General features: G+C 41.9%; 1 protein-coding gene across 1 annotated transcript in view; it reads right to left on the bottom strand.

Annotated features, from left to right (window-relative positions):
• Positions 1–620: 620 nt before the first annotated feature.
• The window catches only part of LOC144770651 (mucin-5B-like), a 104,960-nt gene continuing 86,211 nt past the window's right edge, over positions 621–19,369 (bottom strand). Inside the window, exons 3-4 of the mRNA XM_078655359.1 lie at positions 3,574–3,606; positions 621–1,595 (exon numbers count right to left, since the gene is read on the bottom strand). Coding sequence (XP_078511485.1) covers positions 1,240–1,595; positions 3,574–3,606 — 389 coding nt within the window. The 3' untranslated portion in view covers positions 621–1,239. The remainder of the gene's footprint in view (positions 1,596–3,573; positions 3,607–19,369) is intronic.

Consider the following 19,369-nt stretch of genomic DNA (forward strand, 5'->3'; position numbering starts at 1 on the left):
TGTGTAGGTACTCGAATAACGAAGTCGACTTCTCAAGGTGTAAATCAGGACGCGTTGTTGTCAAAGTCGTGGATCTGTTGTGGAGTTCATGATAAAGGGTTTACCCAGAGCGTTAAAATGTCCACAGATATCTGAAGATAACGGTTTCCCCAAAGTGTTTAGATGACCGTGGACGTCGTACGTGAAGTGATACGTGTCTCTAGTATCACTTGATGCGTGATGATGAACAGAGAGCGAGCATCTTGAAAAGGTGATAAGACTGTAGCGCATGCAGCAATAAGCAACCAGGTGCGCGTGTGACACAATGAGTCATTGAGTGTGAAGCTGGTGCAGCATTGTGAGGAGGACAATGCCGGTAAGTGCGTGAGGGCGATGCGTGAAGTTGGTGCCAGTTTTGATGAAGCAGAAGCAGTGCAAAAAAATGTAACCCTCTTAAGTAACTGAGGTACCTTGGTAACTTGAGTATAGAAAAATTGTCAAGCCGAAATTGATTGATGGACCAGGCTTCTTGATGGGGGTGGAAAGAAACAGAGTTGTTGGTCCTGGACGTACAAGTGCACAATGGGTACGTCCATGTAGTCAAGATCATCGCCATAAATTTGCAGAGATGAGTCAGGAAATTCGATGATCTTGAAGTAATTTATTAGACGGCTACATGGATGCAGAGCAGCAGGGAAACAAACAGCGCCAACAACACAGCTTCAAGAATCAAATAAATACACTCTATGTCCCCTGGCAACAAGGGACATTCTAAACAGCCCAACAATTCCACAATACATTATGATGATTAAAGAAACATACCACATTTTTACTACCACATTTTTACTACATACTACACATGCATTTCTATAACTCAGATATCTGGCTCCAGCAGGTGTTTTATCTTTTCGATTTCAAGTTTTAATTGTTCATACTAGGCTATTGGAAATGGTTATAATTAAAGAAACATATGAACTTACTTTTTAATAATTATGTTTTATTTATTGGTATTATTCAACTGGTAAAAGTTGCATTTTAATAATTAGTTCAATGAATCCACAGATTCGACCAAATGCTAAAATATTCGATTCACTTCAGGCTATCTTTCAGTAATACAGCATGAGGGAGGGGAGTAGGGTTACTCTCGGTTACAGATAATAATTGTGGAGTTACAATCAGATACTGGTCTTGCTGTGCAATATAGACCCGAAAGGAGAGGTTGTGAGATGGGGGTGGTAATCAGTGCTGCTTGCTAATTTCTTATTTACTGCACTCGCTTAGCAGCACACATTCACGAGAACTAGCAGATGCCAAAACGTAACCATCCCTGCAAACACATCCGGTCCAACACTTGTCACGGGAGCATTCAGGACTTGGTTTGTCACAAGTTGGCGGGCATTGAGTGACGCAGGAACTATAACGGGAATTGCCCTTGCAGGAGTTGCAGAAAATCTCTGGAACACAACGTTTTGAAGTGTTATCCTCAAAGACGAACCCGGAATTGCAGAAACACCCGGCCTCACACCGCCTTTGGCACGGGATTGCTGTCCCGATGTTGGTGCAGTTCTGCGGACATTTCGTTCCACATTTTTCAAAATGCATGTTTTCTCCACACTCTGTGGGTTTGGAAAGAACAGAGAGAGCAGATTAAGCTTTTCATATGTCCTGCTCCCTGAGATTCAGCCAACTTCCAAGTCCTATTTTACAATCTCGCTTTGCCTTTTACATTCTGATGTAATGTGTAATGTAATGTATGTATACTTGTAAAGCGCACTGTTACCTCGTTACGTGGCGTCCTGGCGCTGTATACCGCTGGGGAACCCGTCCTGGCTTTCCCTGTGAGAGGGCACCCCAAGGTGAAGCCAGGCATCCCCGGCATTGCTGGGGCCGTTGTGGAGATTAAGCAAGCTATTGCCCAGAGTTGCAGAGTGGGACCCATGGTTAGCGTAGGCACCTAAGCGAGAATTATCGAGTCCGCGGACATTGACCCAAGACCCTGCCGCGTCGGGAATTGAACCCTGGTCCCGGGCCGAGCTCTGCTTTAGGGTCTGCCGCTTCTAACCAGTGAGCCACACTTCTCCACTGATCTAATTCCTTTCACAAATTAACACTCACTCACATCCTCATTCTTGTCTCTCTCAGTGCCCTCCTTGTTGTTTTGCCTTCCCATCTCCCATGAGTCTCATCGATTTAATCTGTTTACTTAATTTCACTTGAAAACTCTCACCTTGGCCTCTCCAGTGTTTCCACCCTTGTTTACTACATGCTCATTCTAATGCCTATTTGTTTGTATTAAAAAACTAAAATAAAAATGGTGGTGTTCCGGTGTACACTACCAAGCTTCAAACACACTGAATTCTGAGCCTCCCCCCCTCATTCCTTATCTTTCTTCTCCTTGGGTCCCACTTTTTTTCTAGTTATTTCTCACAGTCTCTTTCCTTAATCCCTTCTCTTCCTTTCATTTTTGCCAAACTCTCTCTTGTTGCACCTCAACGTCTTACTGGCCTTTGCTCCAATTTTCATTCCCTCTTTAGCCTTTCCGTAGAACTCTCCCCTTTTCCTGTCTGTTTTACTCTGAAGCTAAAGTCTGGTTGTTGGGTAAGCCAATCGAAGATGAATTCATAATATACCCCGATAAGGGGATGCTAGAATGTCCTACAAGCAAAAATTATGTTCACATTGAAATGGGAGAAGACACCAATGTTTTAATTTACCTAGTGCAACAGAGACCCTTCTGCTGGCACTGTTTATAATATTTGTCATTTGGTGAAGACCTAGAGTATTGTGTAGACTATGAAGTTAATGGAAAATTCATCTATTTCTAGCAGAAGTATAGGAGAAGTTGATCTCTACTTAATTAATACTTGGAAGTCCAGCCCATTCCTCAATCCCTGCTCTTTTGCTAAATGATAAGTTAAAAAACAAGAAAAACAATGCTCCTGAAAAATTGGTGTTAAGGTGGGGAAATTCCAGAGACCAGGCTTGTAGAAGGTGACTGTCTTACTGATTATCATTATTTAGAAGGACATTTTGAATATATTGCTGGATAGTTGGTAGGGAGAAGATGGTATGCTTTTGTGTTTTTTTTATTTACCATTGTAGCCATTATCATCTAATATAAATGATTTGTTTTATAAATATGATTACTATGATGTATCTAGTATTCATTGTATACTCTGAGGAAAGTTTTGCTGTATCTTCCTGGATCATGTCATGCTTTAGTTATAACCTCTTGTACACTATTACACTTATATTATATAACGATTTGCAGATGGGCCACACTACATATGATTTATTAAAGCTACAAAACATCCACATATTTTTTGCAACCTCTGAAGAATGACCAAAGATCTGAAACATAGATGAACCTGACGTGGTTGACGGGAAGACCAAGAGTGCAGTGTAAAATCTTGTGCCTATGCGGTAGCTCCTCTGAAGGCAAAGAGATCTCCCCCAGGCAGGCAGAGATCTCTACATACGGCAGCAGTAATCTACCAGGCTGTACTCTGACTGCCCACAAATATCTCAAAATAAGCCCCTATATTTTTAAAAATGTAAAACACTTGAGCCTCTACTAAAACTGAAGCTGCTTACCTGTTTGTCCTTCAGCAAGCACCACAGAGCACACTAAAAACAGAAAAGACAATAATGTGTTAACATTGTCCTCATAACAGTGATAACTATTAGTTTGCTGCCATTTTGCAATTTTGATCATTCAGTATGTATTAGAATTACATCGGCAGCTTTGATAATTCCTGTTTGTTGATATCCCTACTGCAACTTAAATAGTTTAATGTATGTTAGAATCCATACTGCAGCTCATATAGTTGCAGTATGTGTAAGCATCTTTACTGCAGTTCATGTAGCTTCAGAATATGTCAGCATCCTTACTGCAGCTCATTCAGTTTCAGCATGTGTTAGCGTCCTTACTGCTGTTGATATAGTTTCAGTATGTGTTAGCATCCTTACTGCAGCTCATATAGTTTCAGTATGTGAAAGCACCCTATTGCATCTCTGACGGGAAACATCCTTTACAACGCAACTTTACAACGCACTACCATTACATCGCAACTTTTACAACGCAAGTTATTACAACGAATTGCGCTGGAGGGCGCTCTAGGATAGGGAATAGTTTAATTACTATCCAACACCTTCCCTACTATCCACGGGGACTGGAGTTGGAATAGTAAATTAAACTATTCACTATCCAGCGCCCCCCAACGCAAGTCGTTGTAACCACTTGCGTTGTAAAACCTGCGTCGTAATGGCATGCGTTGTAAAAGCATGCGCTGTAGTGACATACATCCATCTCTGACAGTTCCAAGAAGTGACAGCCTCCCTGGCTGTTTTTGCAGGTGCACTGTTGCAGTCCCTGCAGCATATCTGATCGCTACAAATGTGTGCTTCACCATTCCTCATACATCAGCAAACCATACATGTTGTGTTGACATCCCGCCTGCAGCTGTAAATGTTCCATTCTACGACAGCATTCCATCTGCAGCAGGAGTAGCCATGTTACCACCCTTCCACTAATTGCATCATGTTGATTTTTCTGACGTTTTGTATACAGGATGTTGTTAAGTTTAAGTTTAGTTATGATTCGATTATGAAATCTGATTCTCTCGCAATGGTTTGCCTCTTACCTTAACACATAACATTAACAGAACACAGTATAATACATGTAATTATAATGCAATTTTGAACTTACAATTTATCGTTATTTATAAAGACAAACCTAGTGAGGGACTAATAGTGCACTGAACATTAGTAGGGATTTACACATTTTTGTCTGAATTGTTCAATTACATATATGTATGAGTCCATCACAGTTCGTATTTTTAAAGATTTGTAGCCACAATAAGATCATGAAGGTTATCCAGATGTTATGTTATGATACACTATATTACATTATGATTACATTACTTGATGTTATGTCATTTGCAGAGAATGTAAATTCCCGAAGTAGGAAGCAGTAACGAAAAGGAATTCGAAGAGTGTCTTACATTTCCTGGTCAGTTGTGAGTTTAGGGCTAGAGGGAGGGAGTTCCAGAGCTTGGCCGAGAGACAGAGGCTCTGCTACCTGAGTGTGACTTATTGATGCAGGTTGAGAAGGGTCTTCAAAGAACATAGAGTATTAATGTGTCAGTAAACCTTAACTAAACCTATCAGATACATGGGCCCACCTTGCAGATCGGTCTGCAAGTAAAGCACCATGCTTTAAATACAGCTCGCTTTCCTGATGGCAGTCTCTGTTTCTGGCCGCACCACGCTACGCTACGCTATGCTACGTTACGGCCAGCATCACGACCCAACATCAAGTGACACCGGACATCGCCACTGCTGAAGAGGAAGGTGTATCAGGACTCCACGAAAAAAAGCACACCTGAAACGCCGGTAAAAGGTGCAGCGAGACGCTGATTGAAGTCGAGTGAAGGCGCACCAGAAATGCTGGGAGAAGCCGTATTAGGTAGGTTTAATTCACTTGGCCATAGCACATGGAGTGAGCCTAGGCCTTGCCGGCTCCCAGTGCAGGGTGCTGACAGGGCCGGACTGGGAACCAAAACCGGCCCTGGCAAAGTGCTCGGCCGGCCCCCCCTCCTCCCCCTGGGGGAGGGGGGGGATGCCACCAAGCTCTTTACCAGGGCCGCTTTTCCACCGAATTTGTTACAGGGCCGTTTTTGCAGCTTAGCTGCAAAAACGGCCCTGTCACAAAAACGGCCCCCAGGGGCCCAAAAACGGCCCCCACCCTTGCGGCCAACCGGGGAATTGCCCGGTGCCCGCAAAGGCCACTCCGGGCCTGGGTGCTGAGCTGTACTTGGTCTCCCTCCGTGTATGGTGCATGGTGGAGGAAAACCCCAGCTGCTAATTGACCGAGTTGTGAGGTGCAGCAGAGCAGAGCAGCAGAGCAGAGCTGAGCTGGGAGATAGTAGTGTGCAGCCGTGGAACAGAGGTAAGTGAAGGGGTAAGGGGGGCTGTGGCAGATTGACAAACTGCGTTGGAGAAGGCCCCAGGCAAGAAGAGGGGACTCAAACAGAAGTTGATTTGGAAGCCTACGGGGAAAGCCAAAAGGGAAGGAAGTAGAATGGTATTTTAGCGGTTCATCTGTAAACAAGGAGGAAAAGTGCTGAAGGACTAAAAAGGTGATGGCACTTAGCAAAGCAAAAGCACGGAAAGGCCCAAAAAACTCTTAAAAACCCGACCATAGCCAAATGGGCGGAGAGGATATAGTCATATCCTTCAAAGGGAAAGGAAATGTAAAAGGCGCACACGGCGACGCCTCCGGATGTAAAAAAAGCATTACAAGTTCAACCACTGGCCACAACTCGCAGCAAAGTAGACCGGGGGGCAAACGGTGGAGCTGAGGTTCTTTGAAATCTGAACCTGTGTTTAAAATATCATTATTCTGCTATGATTTTGATATCAGAGAAACGAAAATGGCAAGTTTTATATGTGTGTGTATTTTCATCACGATACAATGATGAATGCAGAAGTTATTGACAAATTCATTGTGAGCCCACAGGTTCTATGTTGTGAACAGCAGCCATCTTAGGTGTTGCCCTTTACATAGGCATATACATGAGCCAATGATTCTGGTAGAGCAAGTATTAAAGGACACGTACTCCTTAGCTTGAGTTCTTCCTGACTCCCATTTGACCTGAACAGGCTGAATCTGCCTACGTGATGTTGGCCTCACCAAACCAGTCCATGCCCTCTAGTCAATCTATATTAAAGATCTGAGCAACTTGTTGTGTACATTGGCCTGAGCAAGATTAGAAGGCCGAATACAGTAGCCATGCCTGTTTATGACCCACAAGCATCCCTTATCCTACATTTCTATCTTCCACACCTGGCTCTGTTTCTCTGCTTCTGGGCTTTTACAATGGGGAGGTGACTGTTTATATGATGGGGAGGAAACCAGTTCTATTGTGATTTACTCCGGCCTGCACAGGAAAATATGTGAAGTTTGACATATGTTCATGATGGAAGATGGGTTGGTCAGTTTGGGCAAGTAGAATGGAATTCATAATTATAGCCTGCTTTGTTATGGTACCATGGGAGCGACCTACAATGATGTGTTTCACAGCAAGAATGTGAGCCTAGGGCCAAACTTTTTGTATAAAAGGCCTGCCTGAGAAAGCTCAGGCAGGCTCCCTCTTTCAGTTGTAAAACTACGGTTGGACGACGAAGCCTCATAATTAATTATAATAAAGATGTCTTTTAATTTTACAGATTGGCTGTCAATTCCTTTGCTGCTTTATTATGCAAACTTCTGGATAGATCCCTGGTGGGGAGAGTGAGTCATTTTCTACTTTTCCTCAAATGGCGCATCCAACTGTGGGCCTTATCATGGAGTGGTTATCTACAGGAGTGTTTTGTCAAAGGATGGAAAAACTACTGGGGAAGACAAGACAGAATTCTACCAAAAAGAGGTACTCTGGGCACAGGGTTTTCTGGGGGATTATCTGTCTCTGTGGCCCAGTATGTTTTTTGATTTTTCTGACTTAAAACTCTCCTAAAGATGTCACTCCTGACTAAGGAACCCATTCTTTTTTTGCTGTAAGTATTTTTTAACAGACTGTTAGTGCAGTGGGGAATTGACAGTTACAATTTGGATAAATATTTGTGTATATGCAAATTGCAATTTGTATAGGCAGTTAATGAAGAGATATTTTCTCCATCTGCTTTAGTTGAAGAATAAGTGGGTCGCTCCCAGTCCTTTGTGGTTCTGAGTCCTTAGTTATTTATTGGTCGCAGAAATGTGACGCGGTCCTTAGTATTTATTGATACTCTTGGTTGCTTTTGTAGATTATCACTGGTTGCTTTTGTTAAGATAATCTTTGGTTTGGGTACCGGTACATTTGGTTCATTTGGTAGGCCTTTGGTTGCTGTGGTTCAGATTATCGCCGGTTGCTTTAGTTGGATAATCTTCCTCAGTATTGGTTCCTTAGTTTTATTTGAACACTGCAGTATTCAAAAACCGTGGGTCACGTACATTTGCGTGTATATCGTTGGAGATAGCCCCATGAAGTTTGAAACCCGACTAGTGAGCGCAGATGCCTGGTCGCGGTATTTTGTTTTGTATTAGTATTGACTAGGTTGCAACAAAGGATTCCCGGTTGGAGGATTCGCGTCTGATACCTCCGGTTGGAACTCCAATTTATGAGCTCTCTCTAAAGGTCTGTGAGGCTGTCCCTTTTTGCAGCCTTCTGGAAGTCTGTTGTAGAATTAAAAAAAAAACAAGAAAAATAGGAACAAAAACGTTTTTGTTGTAAATATGGTTTACAACTAGTATTGGCAGGTTATTTTTGAGCACAGTCTGTAGGCTGTTCCTTGTTTCTGTCCTAAGTGTTGACCTATGGGTTAAAATGTGTGTTTAAATGTCTATGTTGTTTGTGGGTTTTGTTGTAAATTGCGACGGCACTATTTACAAGAAATGGTTAGAGCACGCTGTTTTGTGTGTCCTGAGTGTTTGACCCCCCTTCTGTTTTGTGTCTGGAATGAGCTCAATGTATGTATGTGTATGGGTCACGTTCAATAGATGTAAATAAGGCTCCAAAGAAAAAAAAAAAAAAACGAAATTGCCTGTTCTTTAGACGCACGGTGTTAGATGTTCACAGCCAAGTCTTTTCAGCTGCAGTATATCTAATAAGAATGTTCATTCAGCCAGCACCTCTCTAGTTAAACACGGGTGGTGGAATTTTGCAAACAGTCCTTTTTAAAAATATGTGGCGCAGTAATCTCACGCAGTCCCAGTTAGGCAGCTGCGCCTAGGCTTGTGTGTTAATATGTATCTAAATAATAGGCAAGGGATGTAGTGAGCATTTTATATGTAGAACAGTCACAAATAGCAATAATTAGGTTTCATTAGGAGAAAATAATTGTTAATTATGAAAAATATTAATTAAAAACAAGTGCTACAAAAATCGTTTTTTAATATTTGTGAAGCTTAACACTCATACTATGACCCCCTAGCATTAAAATGTTTGATTTAAGTTATGTTGTACCACGAAAATGACCAAACACTTCTGTGCGCAATTTCCCTTACCCTAGGCGCAAACAAGCTCATTTCTATAAGGTATAACTTAGTATTTTCACATGTATGACTCATAAATTAGGTAGTAGGCATTCTAGTAATACCCATTATGCAATAAAATTATAGGATATTTATCTCTTAGTATCCAGAATGCAAAAGTCGATTTTCAGATAAATAGACTGTTTTGAATGGTTACAGGGCCCCTTTTTAAAGCGTCACTTCAGTAAAATGCATACATTTAGGTCATAATATATGTTTGCAGGTTGTGCCTTCTTATGATTCAGCGAGTCAATGTGTCATGAAATTGTTTTAAATATAGTGAAATATTGCAGGTTATGTGGAAGTGGTTAAACCTACTGGCCTTGTCAGCTTCAGTTACCACGAGCAGGGGACTGGCAGAACCTGTATAACGTGTTCCAGCAGTAGCGGCCGAGATGTTATCTTGCAAGGCTGTCTTGTTGACATTTGTGACCTTTTAATTAGGGCCTCGCCTGTGGAATGCAGCATGACATGGTTAAACATGCATCTGATGCTAACTTCAGCTGCCTCTTTGTATTTGAATCCCTGCCCCTGCCACGGTCCTGACCTGAGGTCACTTGAATAGCCTGACTTGCTCAGATAAATTTAATTCCTGCTCATGTTCATAATTTAAAAGTGTCTTCTTAAAGCGTTACAAATCTGACATTAGCTGGGATGGGGTTTTTGTTTTTGAACTAAAATGAGCAGAGGATGCAGGGCACATGTACAGCAAATGATGATTGCATTTTAGCCAAAGAATAAATAATAGCTCCAGCATGTTCCCACAAAACGCTTGTTGTTCGGTAAATTATGTCATCAACACATTTATCTCAAATCAGAAATACGGCGGGGCTGACACAGCATTGCATCCCGCTAACAATAATAAAAGGAACACTATTTAATTTGAAAAACTGCAGCCTCATTTGTCAGTACCCTGAAGGATTCTAGAGCCCACACGTGGTTTGCATAGCTCCCAGTTGCTTTCAAAATGCTGCACACAAGCGCTTTATATGAGATGTAGTTGATTGTATATGATTTAAATCTGTAACCTTCATTCATTGCAGGCTGGCTTGTTCTCATTTGCCGCATTCACATTACATCTGCGTTAAAAGCGCACATCTGAGATAATAAACAAATAGGAAAGGTATTCCTCATGCAAAATTGTAGCACCTGCACTTCATGTCTTACAAATTAAGCACTGTGTAAAATGAGGGAACATGTGTGTCTCCATGCTAGGAACTAATTTTTCTTAGTTAAGTTTATTTGACAAAAAGAAAAACGAAGTGTTACATTAAGTTTTAGATAGGCGATAAGTAGAAGCCCTTCCCCAAATTCTGCAACTTAAAGGCCTTGGGCCTGAGTGAGAATGGGCGTTTTTGCAAGGTACATGGACAAAAAGTTACAGGTAAATAATGAGAGGTTTTTTGTATGTCACATTGTGTCATGTTCTGTAGTCTGATAAAAAAGGGTTATAATTGATGTTGTGTTATGAAAAATGTGTGTGTCGTGTATCTTTTTCTGCTTCTTCCTACAGATGATTCATGGATTAATTTACAAGACACGTGAGTTGGCTGGTTGAAGAGACAATTTTTTGTAAAAGAAACATGTGTGTGTTTATGTTTTCATTTGTACATTTGGCCCACTGAAACATGTTATTTGACACAGCGACATTATATTTGACTGCAGAGTATCAATTATCTGATGCCCTGCTGTCAAAAGGAGGGTTAGACTTGACAATTGAGATTGGGCTGCAGGTTTATAGTATAGTATGGTATTATGCATGACCGCTTATTCATATATGCTGTTTGTTTGTCTGGGCGGGTTTTTTTTTTTTCTCCTTGTGCTTGATATACAGCAAGTATATCTTATGGCTTGAGATGGCTTGATATGTGTATTTTTTTTAATCCCCTGTGCTGTGAAGGAACACATATGACGATATGTGTTATTTCACAATAAATTGGATGAATATTGTATTAAGATAAATTTCACAGATATGGACCTCATACTGTGAGCGAGTAAGGCAGCAGTTTTTCCAGTGCATGCCTAAATTTGGCTGTAATGATATTTAAGAAAACTAAAATGATATACTGGATCAAAGTGTGCCACCCGTTGTTAGTCACTTACTGCCCTTTTCCCTTAAGGACAGGCAGCTCTGCATTTATGTATCCTTGATTGGGCCTAAGGATGGAATTATAGATCCGTGACTAAAGGTGGCCTAATTTCGATATCGCATTTTTTGATCGCATTTTTTGATTAGCCTATGGATTCATTTTTTTTCTTTCCCTGAAGAGACAACTGAACATTAGTTGGAATCACCGTGTAGGGTATAGATTGTCAGCGGTAGAGTTAAATTTCTGTAACATTGGTCTTTCATGTATCCCCGTGCTCTTGGTGCTGCGTCACACGCCTTAGGCCACCCAAGCAAACTCTTGTCCTTCCTATAGATTTTTCTTTTTGCTCCTTACCTGACCAATGTTGCATCATGTTTAGTTATTGAAGATTTTTGTTGTGTTCTACTTCCATTTTCCCTTCTCCATCTTCCTTTCACCAGTCAGCCATTTATTATTATGGGTGTATTGGTCATGTTCACACTTTTAGACTGCAGTGATGTGGTAGGAACCCCCCTTATGCCACATACATTCCCTTTTGATTGATCAGACTAGTTTTCAAGAATTTTCTTTAGGCCCACTTCAAATGTCTTTTCAGACTGACTGTCAGGATAGTGATAGCCTGGTTAATTGACCCAATACAAGTTTTCCATCTCAATAGGAGATATCTCAAGTTTACATTCTTTTTAGTACGACATATTTTTAATGTCTATTTTTAATTTTTCAGTTCTCTTCTGTTTCTGCTGTTTCAATTTTTTTAATTAGATGTGTTCTAATCATGCAAATACCAGGACTTTCTAGTGTTTGTTCTTTGTCTTCACATTTGATCATTAGCCTTTGTGTTGCATAGCGCACTTAATGCACATTTTTAAGGGACTTTTCTTCATGTCCTTGATAATCTGAATCATGTTATTTTTCTATTCGAGATGTTCTAGATAAGGAATTTAGGAACACCTAGGCTTAGTCATTGAGGGAACACATGTATTTACCCCATTAGACAACGCCACTGTGTGAGGAAATTCATTTGGATAGAATTCCTGTGTAGCTATAGATGACAGAGAATAATGAAAAGAACATAACTGAAGATTCTAAAGATACTGTTTTGCCCTTTTGCCTTTGCTCTTGTATTTTATGCCAATGGCACATTGTCACTCCCTTGCAGAATTACAGGCCACATGCTTACCAGTCCCCTTGTTAAAACACATGAACTGCTTCTTGTGCTTGATTTGGAGGAAACTAACAATTGTGTTACATTCCCTGCATCACTAGGCTCTGCTAGACCTTCCAGAGTTAAAGGAAGAGTGATTCCCTGTAGACCTCTGATCAACACTAAGCTCACTCCCCATCAGTGACCGCTCTGAGATGAATAGATTTCCTGGCTCTACAATTCGTGCAACAAGAAAGTCGCGAAGCTTAACAGCGATCATCAGCGCGACATCAGTGGTACCTCCAAAGCAAGGCATTTGATTTGCGAAAGGCGTTGCAGAAGAAAGGAGGAGCTGGTTCTTTTATTTGTTGTTTGGGCTCTGTACCTGTTATGTGCTGGAAACCTCTGTCAGTGTACATTCCCTTGAGCCCTGGGCCCGAGTTTTGGCCACATTCACACCTCTTTTGCTTTGCACCAGTGGAACGGCAGTACACCCAAGCATCCACGTTTGGAAAAAGGCACTACATTTTGGTGCCCATGAGAGAGCAGCTTGAGCGTCCTCTGACACTAAATGATGAGTGTTGGAGTCTGAAGATGCTGCTGATCTTGCTAAGTAGTGCTTGGATCTGCACGAGATGCTTTGTGCCCTTGATCAATGAACAGCACATCATTTGTAGCGTCTGCCACAAAGAACAGACACTGGTGCATTGTTTTGAGACATTGAGACTTTCGAGTGAGCTGTGAGTGTTTTGCCCGGAGAGCACTCCAACTAAACAGTATTGTTTTCTCATGAAAAGCCTGACTTGAAGAGGCCCAACGCGAAGAAGACACTGGAAGCGGATTTGATGGACAATAGAAGCCTGCCAGTAGAGGCTTTGACGGACTCTGGGTATTTTCTGTGAGCTTGTCTAGAATTGGAGTTTGGAAACTAATTTTTGCAGCTTTGCTGGCATTGTTTTAAAGTACTATTCTGTTTAGTAGAAGCAGAATAAAGTCCACTCTCTGTGGAACAGTATCCCTTTTCATCTGAGAGCATTGATCAGGAACACCATTGTTTCACTTAAACATATAATGAATTACTGAAATGCATAGGAAGCTATATAAAATGTTATTAGATAATTCTAGGATTTGCTTTCTGTTTAGGATTGTGCAAGTATTTTGCATTTGACTTTTGTTTTTATTTTTCTCTTGCTTTTTCTGAAATTGTATTATGTTTTTTTTTTGTTAAATTTTTGATTGGTTACCATTTGCCAGTTGCAGGGTCACGTAGGAGTACAAACGGTTCAGTTTGTGACCTGAGTAGTGGCAGTAGGCCTGCAGGACTTGCAGTGTCCCTATGACCTGCTAATAATCACAGCTGAAGTACTCTACCAAGATTGCGTGAGCGACATTAGAAAATGGAGATTGTATTGAGAAATGACGATAAAAAGCAAGAGATGAAAAACAGACATTATAGAATATTGTTCTCTAAGTGCGGTATAGCTCTATCTATTTTAATACTTTTATGTATTTTATTGGCTACTATATTTTGGTTTGTTTCTTCTACACAATTGACGTCTGCACCAACTTCCCAACATACTCTTTCTTTTTCTACTGTTTCTTCACATGAGTTTCATATTTTACCTGAACATGAACTGGTTAGGTCAGAGTTTACTGATAATTCCTTTTGTACAATTTCTACATCAACACCAGCTAGTGATGAAGATAGACATGGACTCAGATTTAGCATGAGTATAGGTTATTGCCTATGTAAGGGCAAAAGGGGCGTCTGAGGTTCTTTGAAATCTGAACCTGTGTTTAAAATATCATTATTCTGCTATGATTTTGATATCAGAGAAACGAAAATGGCAAGTTTTATATGTGTGTGTATTTTCATCACGATACAATGATGAATGCAGAAGTTATTGACAAATTCATTGTGAGCCCACAGGTTCTATGTTGTGAACAGCAGCCATCTTAGGTGTTGCCCTTTACATAGGCATATACATGAGCCAATGATTCTGGTAGAGCAAGTATTAAAGGACACGTACTCCTTAGCTTGAGTTCTTCCTGACTCCCATTTGACCTGAACAGGCTGAATCTGCCTACGTGATGTTGGCCTCACCAAACCAGTCCATGCCCTCTAGTCAATCTATATTAAAGATCTGAGCAACTTGTTGTGTACATTGGCCTGAGCAAGATTAGAAGGCCGAATACAGTAGCCATGCCTGTTTATGACCCACAAGCATCCCTTATCCTACATTTCTATCTTCCACACCTGGCTCTGTTTCTCTGCTTCTGGGCTTTTACAATGGGGAGGTGACTGTTTATATGATGGGGAGGAAACCAGTTCTATTGTGATTTACTCCGGCCTGCACAGGAAAATATGTGAAGTTTGACATATGTTCATGATGGAAGATGGGTTGGTCAGTTTGGGCAAGTAGAATGGAATTCATAATTATAGCCTGCTTTGTTATGGTACCATGGGAGCGACCTACAATGATGTGTTTCACAGCAAGAATGTGAGCCTAGGGCCAAACTTTTTGTATAAAAGGCCTGCCTGAGAAAGCTCAGGCAGGCTCCCTCTTTCAGTTGTAAAACTACGGTTGGACGACGAAGCCTCATAATTAATTATAATAAAGATGTCTTTTAATTTTACAGATTGGCTGTCAATTCCTTTGCTGCTTTATTATGCAAACTTCTGGATAGATCCCTGGTGGGGAGAGTGAGTCATTTTCTACTTTTCCTCAGAGCCTCGGTTACAAGCTCTATTAAAGATTTTGTAGGGTAACATTTTAAAAGGAAGGGCATTAAAGAGCGCAAGCGAGAATCAGTTAACTCCAGCCAATCTGGCACCCCAGGAGCGAGCCTCACCAAACCAAAGTCAATTTAACCTCTCCGGACTCTTTCTGGACCCAAGGTTGTCCTCATCTCCTAGATTCTCTACCTCTCTGAGTGTCCAAGAGATAGAGATTGAGGGAGAAATCAAGGAGTCGAAAACAGACGACAAAGGACAGAGTCATTTCCATCTTATAAAAGGATATATGGATTAGAAGGGGGATACGGGAAATTCCCAGGACAAAGTGAACGATATGTTGGGACCTTCTTTGTTTAATTTGAAGGTAACAGGTACCTATAGCGCCTCTATGCTGGACGCAATGTTAATTTTACAAAAATCTTTGCAAGGGTTGCTAGAGGTAGCAGTAATGAATAATGAGGTTTTAAAACCGAAAGGGATCCGTTCAAAATCATGATAGGGGAGCTGAAACAAATCAGGGAGCTTATGCCCTCGATATGTAGACCAGTTGGCGAGGTCCACCAAGAGGAGGATGGGTCTCGGTATGAAGGTGCACCGCTGGAGGCCCCACTACAGAACGAAGGGCATACTGTATTTATTTCACGGCACCCAATGATTATAAAAAACAGGAGGAAAGGAGGAGTTATAAGCAGCGTATCCCATACCCAAAGAGATGGAAGAGGAAATCTAGAAAGGGCCTAACTCCATCACAGGAACGGTTATGGAGACAAGACCTCGTAAGAATGAAGGTAAGGTTAGCCCCATTAAAGGTAAATCATTTAGGAGAAGGAACATCCGTGAGTAACACAGAAGGCGAGGAAAGGAAGTAAAAAGGGACAGGAAAACTTAGGACGAGGCAAAATTGTTTAAATAAAGAACGAGTAGAAAAAAAGAGAGGAAAAAGGAAAGGAAGTTGGTGAAGTCAACACAAGGAGGCACAATAATTATTAGAGGCCATATGGAGAAAGGCAAGGAGATACTTCATTAAGGTATAAGCGAGTACGATCAAAGGGGTGCCCCCATGAGGTCGAGATAAAAAGTAGACAGGACTTGTGGGTATTCTTGGAGCAGATCGGCCAGGGTAAAGGGTGGGGGAGTGAGGAAATGAGTTCCCTTAAATTCAATCACAACTGCTTTCCTCCCTATCTAATTGTGAAAGCTTATGGAATATCGGCACAGAGGATCTTAGAGAAGTTGGCTTTACCTTATATAGTAAGGGGACAGACGTAAACAAGGTTTTACTTTACTCTGGTCTAGTAAAGAGTGCAATAATAAAAGCAGAACATGAGCTTCATAAGGAAGGGATCAGACTAGTAAAAGGGATAGAATTGCAAGTTTATAATAGGGATGAGAGATCATTCCTTATAAACCATGCAGGAATGGGCCAAAGGCAGGTTAGATTGATCGATGCTTGCTGCGATAAAAAGGATGATCTTGAAATCACCGTAAGAGGTAGGGAAAGTGAGAGAGACGATGAAGGATTCCTAGCAGGAAACAGATATAGAGCCCTAGCATCCCAACATATGAGGGAGATGGGTGCCTAAGTGAGATAGATTGGGAGCCTGGGTTGTCACACAGCCTAACCATTCTATCATGGAATATAAATAGTTATAATAGAATAGCGAATCAGGATAGCTTCAAAAAGGCCATTGCCAGCAATGAGATTATCTGTTTGCAAGGAGACCTGGCTGTGCGACGAAACCCTAGTAATTGAGGGGTTCGCCCATCAGACAAAAGTTGCATAAAAGAATTGTTTTGGTAGACCCTCAGGAGGGCAACTGATGCTAGTTTCATCTATTATTGCCAGGAAGGTGGTACTTTTAGATGTAAAATATAAATGGGCACTAGGATGTAGAGTACTGTTATCGAATCCAGATCATCGATTTGAAGGCATACATATTGTAAATGTATACATCCAGAGGGGGGAAGAGAACGATTATAAGGTCGAAATGGGAAAATTAAATCAGGATTTGTTAATTCTATCGGATAATAATTAAAAAGATGTACTGTTTGTGATGGGCGATTTTAACCACAAGCTAAACCCATGTAGGACTGGCCAATGGTGCAAGGAACTGTTAACTTCATATAATATTGGGGAAGCCTTATTTCCAAGAGGGGTTATGTTAGTATATGATGTGTCTCTTGGTCAGATGCTTGGCGCCTTGGGTTTGGTCTGTGCGAACGGCAGATTGGACACGGATAGACCAGCAAAGCGCACCTTCAAGTCAGGCCAGTAACTCTGCCCAATAGATTATGTGTTTGTACATGCCTGGAACTTTGATCTAATTAAGTGCTTTGTGGTGGTAAAGGTGGAAGGAAGTGATCATTACCCCCTGAAGACATAAGTATACGGTATAAAAAAAAACCAAAGAGACACTGTGCTACAGGTCCACATTGATTACCCAAGACGCCTTACAACTCGGATATCAGAGGATTTTATAGAAAAGCTAGCTGCCTTGCAGCAGACACTTTTGTTGGATGAAGTTCCGAATTCTTATGACATTGTCGTGTTCGAAAATACTATTAGGAAACTGGTGGAATGCATAAGGGTAAAAATTAAATGTAGAAAACCAGGGTGTGGGACCACTGGCGTGCACCAGCGCTGCCGACGAGTGTTCTAACTTTCCTCAGCTGACTCTGAGCTGTAGCTCTTCATGTTTTTAATGTTTGTGTGCACTGGAGCTGATTACGAGCTTCAGCGCACGTTTTATCATTCTTGCACTGTTATTGTGTGTTGAGGCTTCCAGCGCTAACATAACTTATGCTGTGACGCTTACTTTTCTACTTACCCGCTCTGCCTCCAGACCGCGCAGGTGAGCGGTCTAGTGGCTCACGTTGACCAGTATAAATGGCCATCTGGAGGAAGCGCAGCGGACGAGCGCAGCGGGAGCGCCGACTTCGCGCCGAAGTCGCGCACAAGTCAAGCCCGTCTGTGCCCGTCTGCGGCCGACCGAGGCCCGGGGCCACGCATGCTGGGCAACGTCTCATCTATTCTTCACAAGCTCTCCGCGCCCTATTGCACCGTGTTCCCCTTGCCCCTCATGTTATTTCCACTGTCCTGGAAAACAATATATTCCCCCCCCCCCCCGTCCATTATTCCTTCGGTCCCTCCCCCTTGTATTTCTCCCCCTACCCCTGTGGCCCCTCTGCTGACTAAGCCTAGTTCTCGTGGTAGGGAGCCCCTCTCACTAGTTTACCTCAATACCCGCTCCCTTCCGAAACATCAACTAGATATATACCAACTTCTAGAAGGCGGCACTATTGACATCTTGCTTCTCACGGAAACCTGGCTAAATGCTGACTCTTATCCTGACATCTTGGCCGCCATACCTTTGGGTTACTATATCCTCCATTCCAACAGGAATTCTGGTAGGTCCGGCGGTGGAGTCGCCGCCATCATTCGCTCTCATTTACAATTCACCACCCTCACAACCCCTTCTATAGCTAACTCGGACATTCTCACGCTGAAATTTACCTCTCCCAATTCCTCCTTCATTTGTATGTTAGTTTATCGCCCTCCTGTCAACATGCCTCTTTTCCCATCCTCATTTAGTAATTTAGTTTCGCAAATAGCCATCAATTCCGCTAGGGTTCTGATCATAGGCGATTTTAACTATTGGCCATCAGACCCCCAAGAATTCTCCCTCTCTCGTGAATTCTCTGGGTTATTACTTGGTTTGAATTTTTCCCAACATATTTCTGTTGCTACACACAATAAAGGTCATACCCTGGACCAGGTCTGGTCCATCAATTCTGATATTTCCCTTCCTCTGGTTTATCCTTGCTCCTGGTCCGATCATTTCTTCATTTCTTTTTCTCTACACTTATTTACCTCTGCCTGCCCCCCTGTCCCTCACAATTTCAGGGCCCGTAACTGGAAGCATGCTGACATCCCTTGTCTTCATTTGATCCTTGCTTCCACACTTCTTCCTGACCATCTTGACCTGAACTTAAAGGCAGCCTCACTTGATCAGTGGCTGTCCTCAGCCTGTGATGTTGTCGCCCCAATCAAAATTGTCAAGTCCAAAGGTCCCCACGACGCTCAGCGCTGGTTCACTTCCAAACTGAAGGCTGACAAACTCCTCCTTAGACAGGCTGAGCGCCGTTGGCGGCGTAATTATGATTCTTTATCCAAGTCTATTTATATTGATTTATTAAAAACCTATAAAAAGTCGATTATTTCGACTAAACTCTCCTATTTCTCCCAGAAAGTTTTGGCTTCGGCATCCAAGACAAAAGAAATTTTCTCTATTGTTGCCGAACTCTCCCTCCCTGATCGAGTCACACCCCAGCCTTTACCTTCACAA

This window comes from Lissotriton helveticus, chromosome 7 (genome assembly GCF_964261635.1).
Source record: "Lissotriton helveticus chromosome 7, aLisHel1.1, whole genome shotgun sequence".
In the NCBI taxonomy this organism is placed as follows: domain Eukaryota; kingdom Metazoa; phylum Chordata; class Amphibia; order Caudata; family Salamandridae; genus Lissotriton; species Lissotriton helveticus.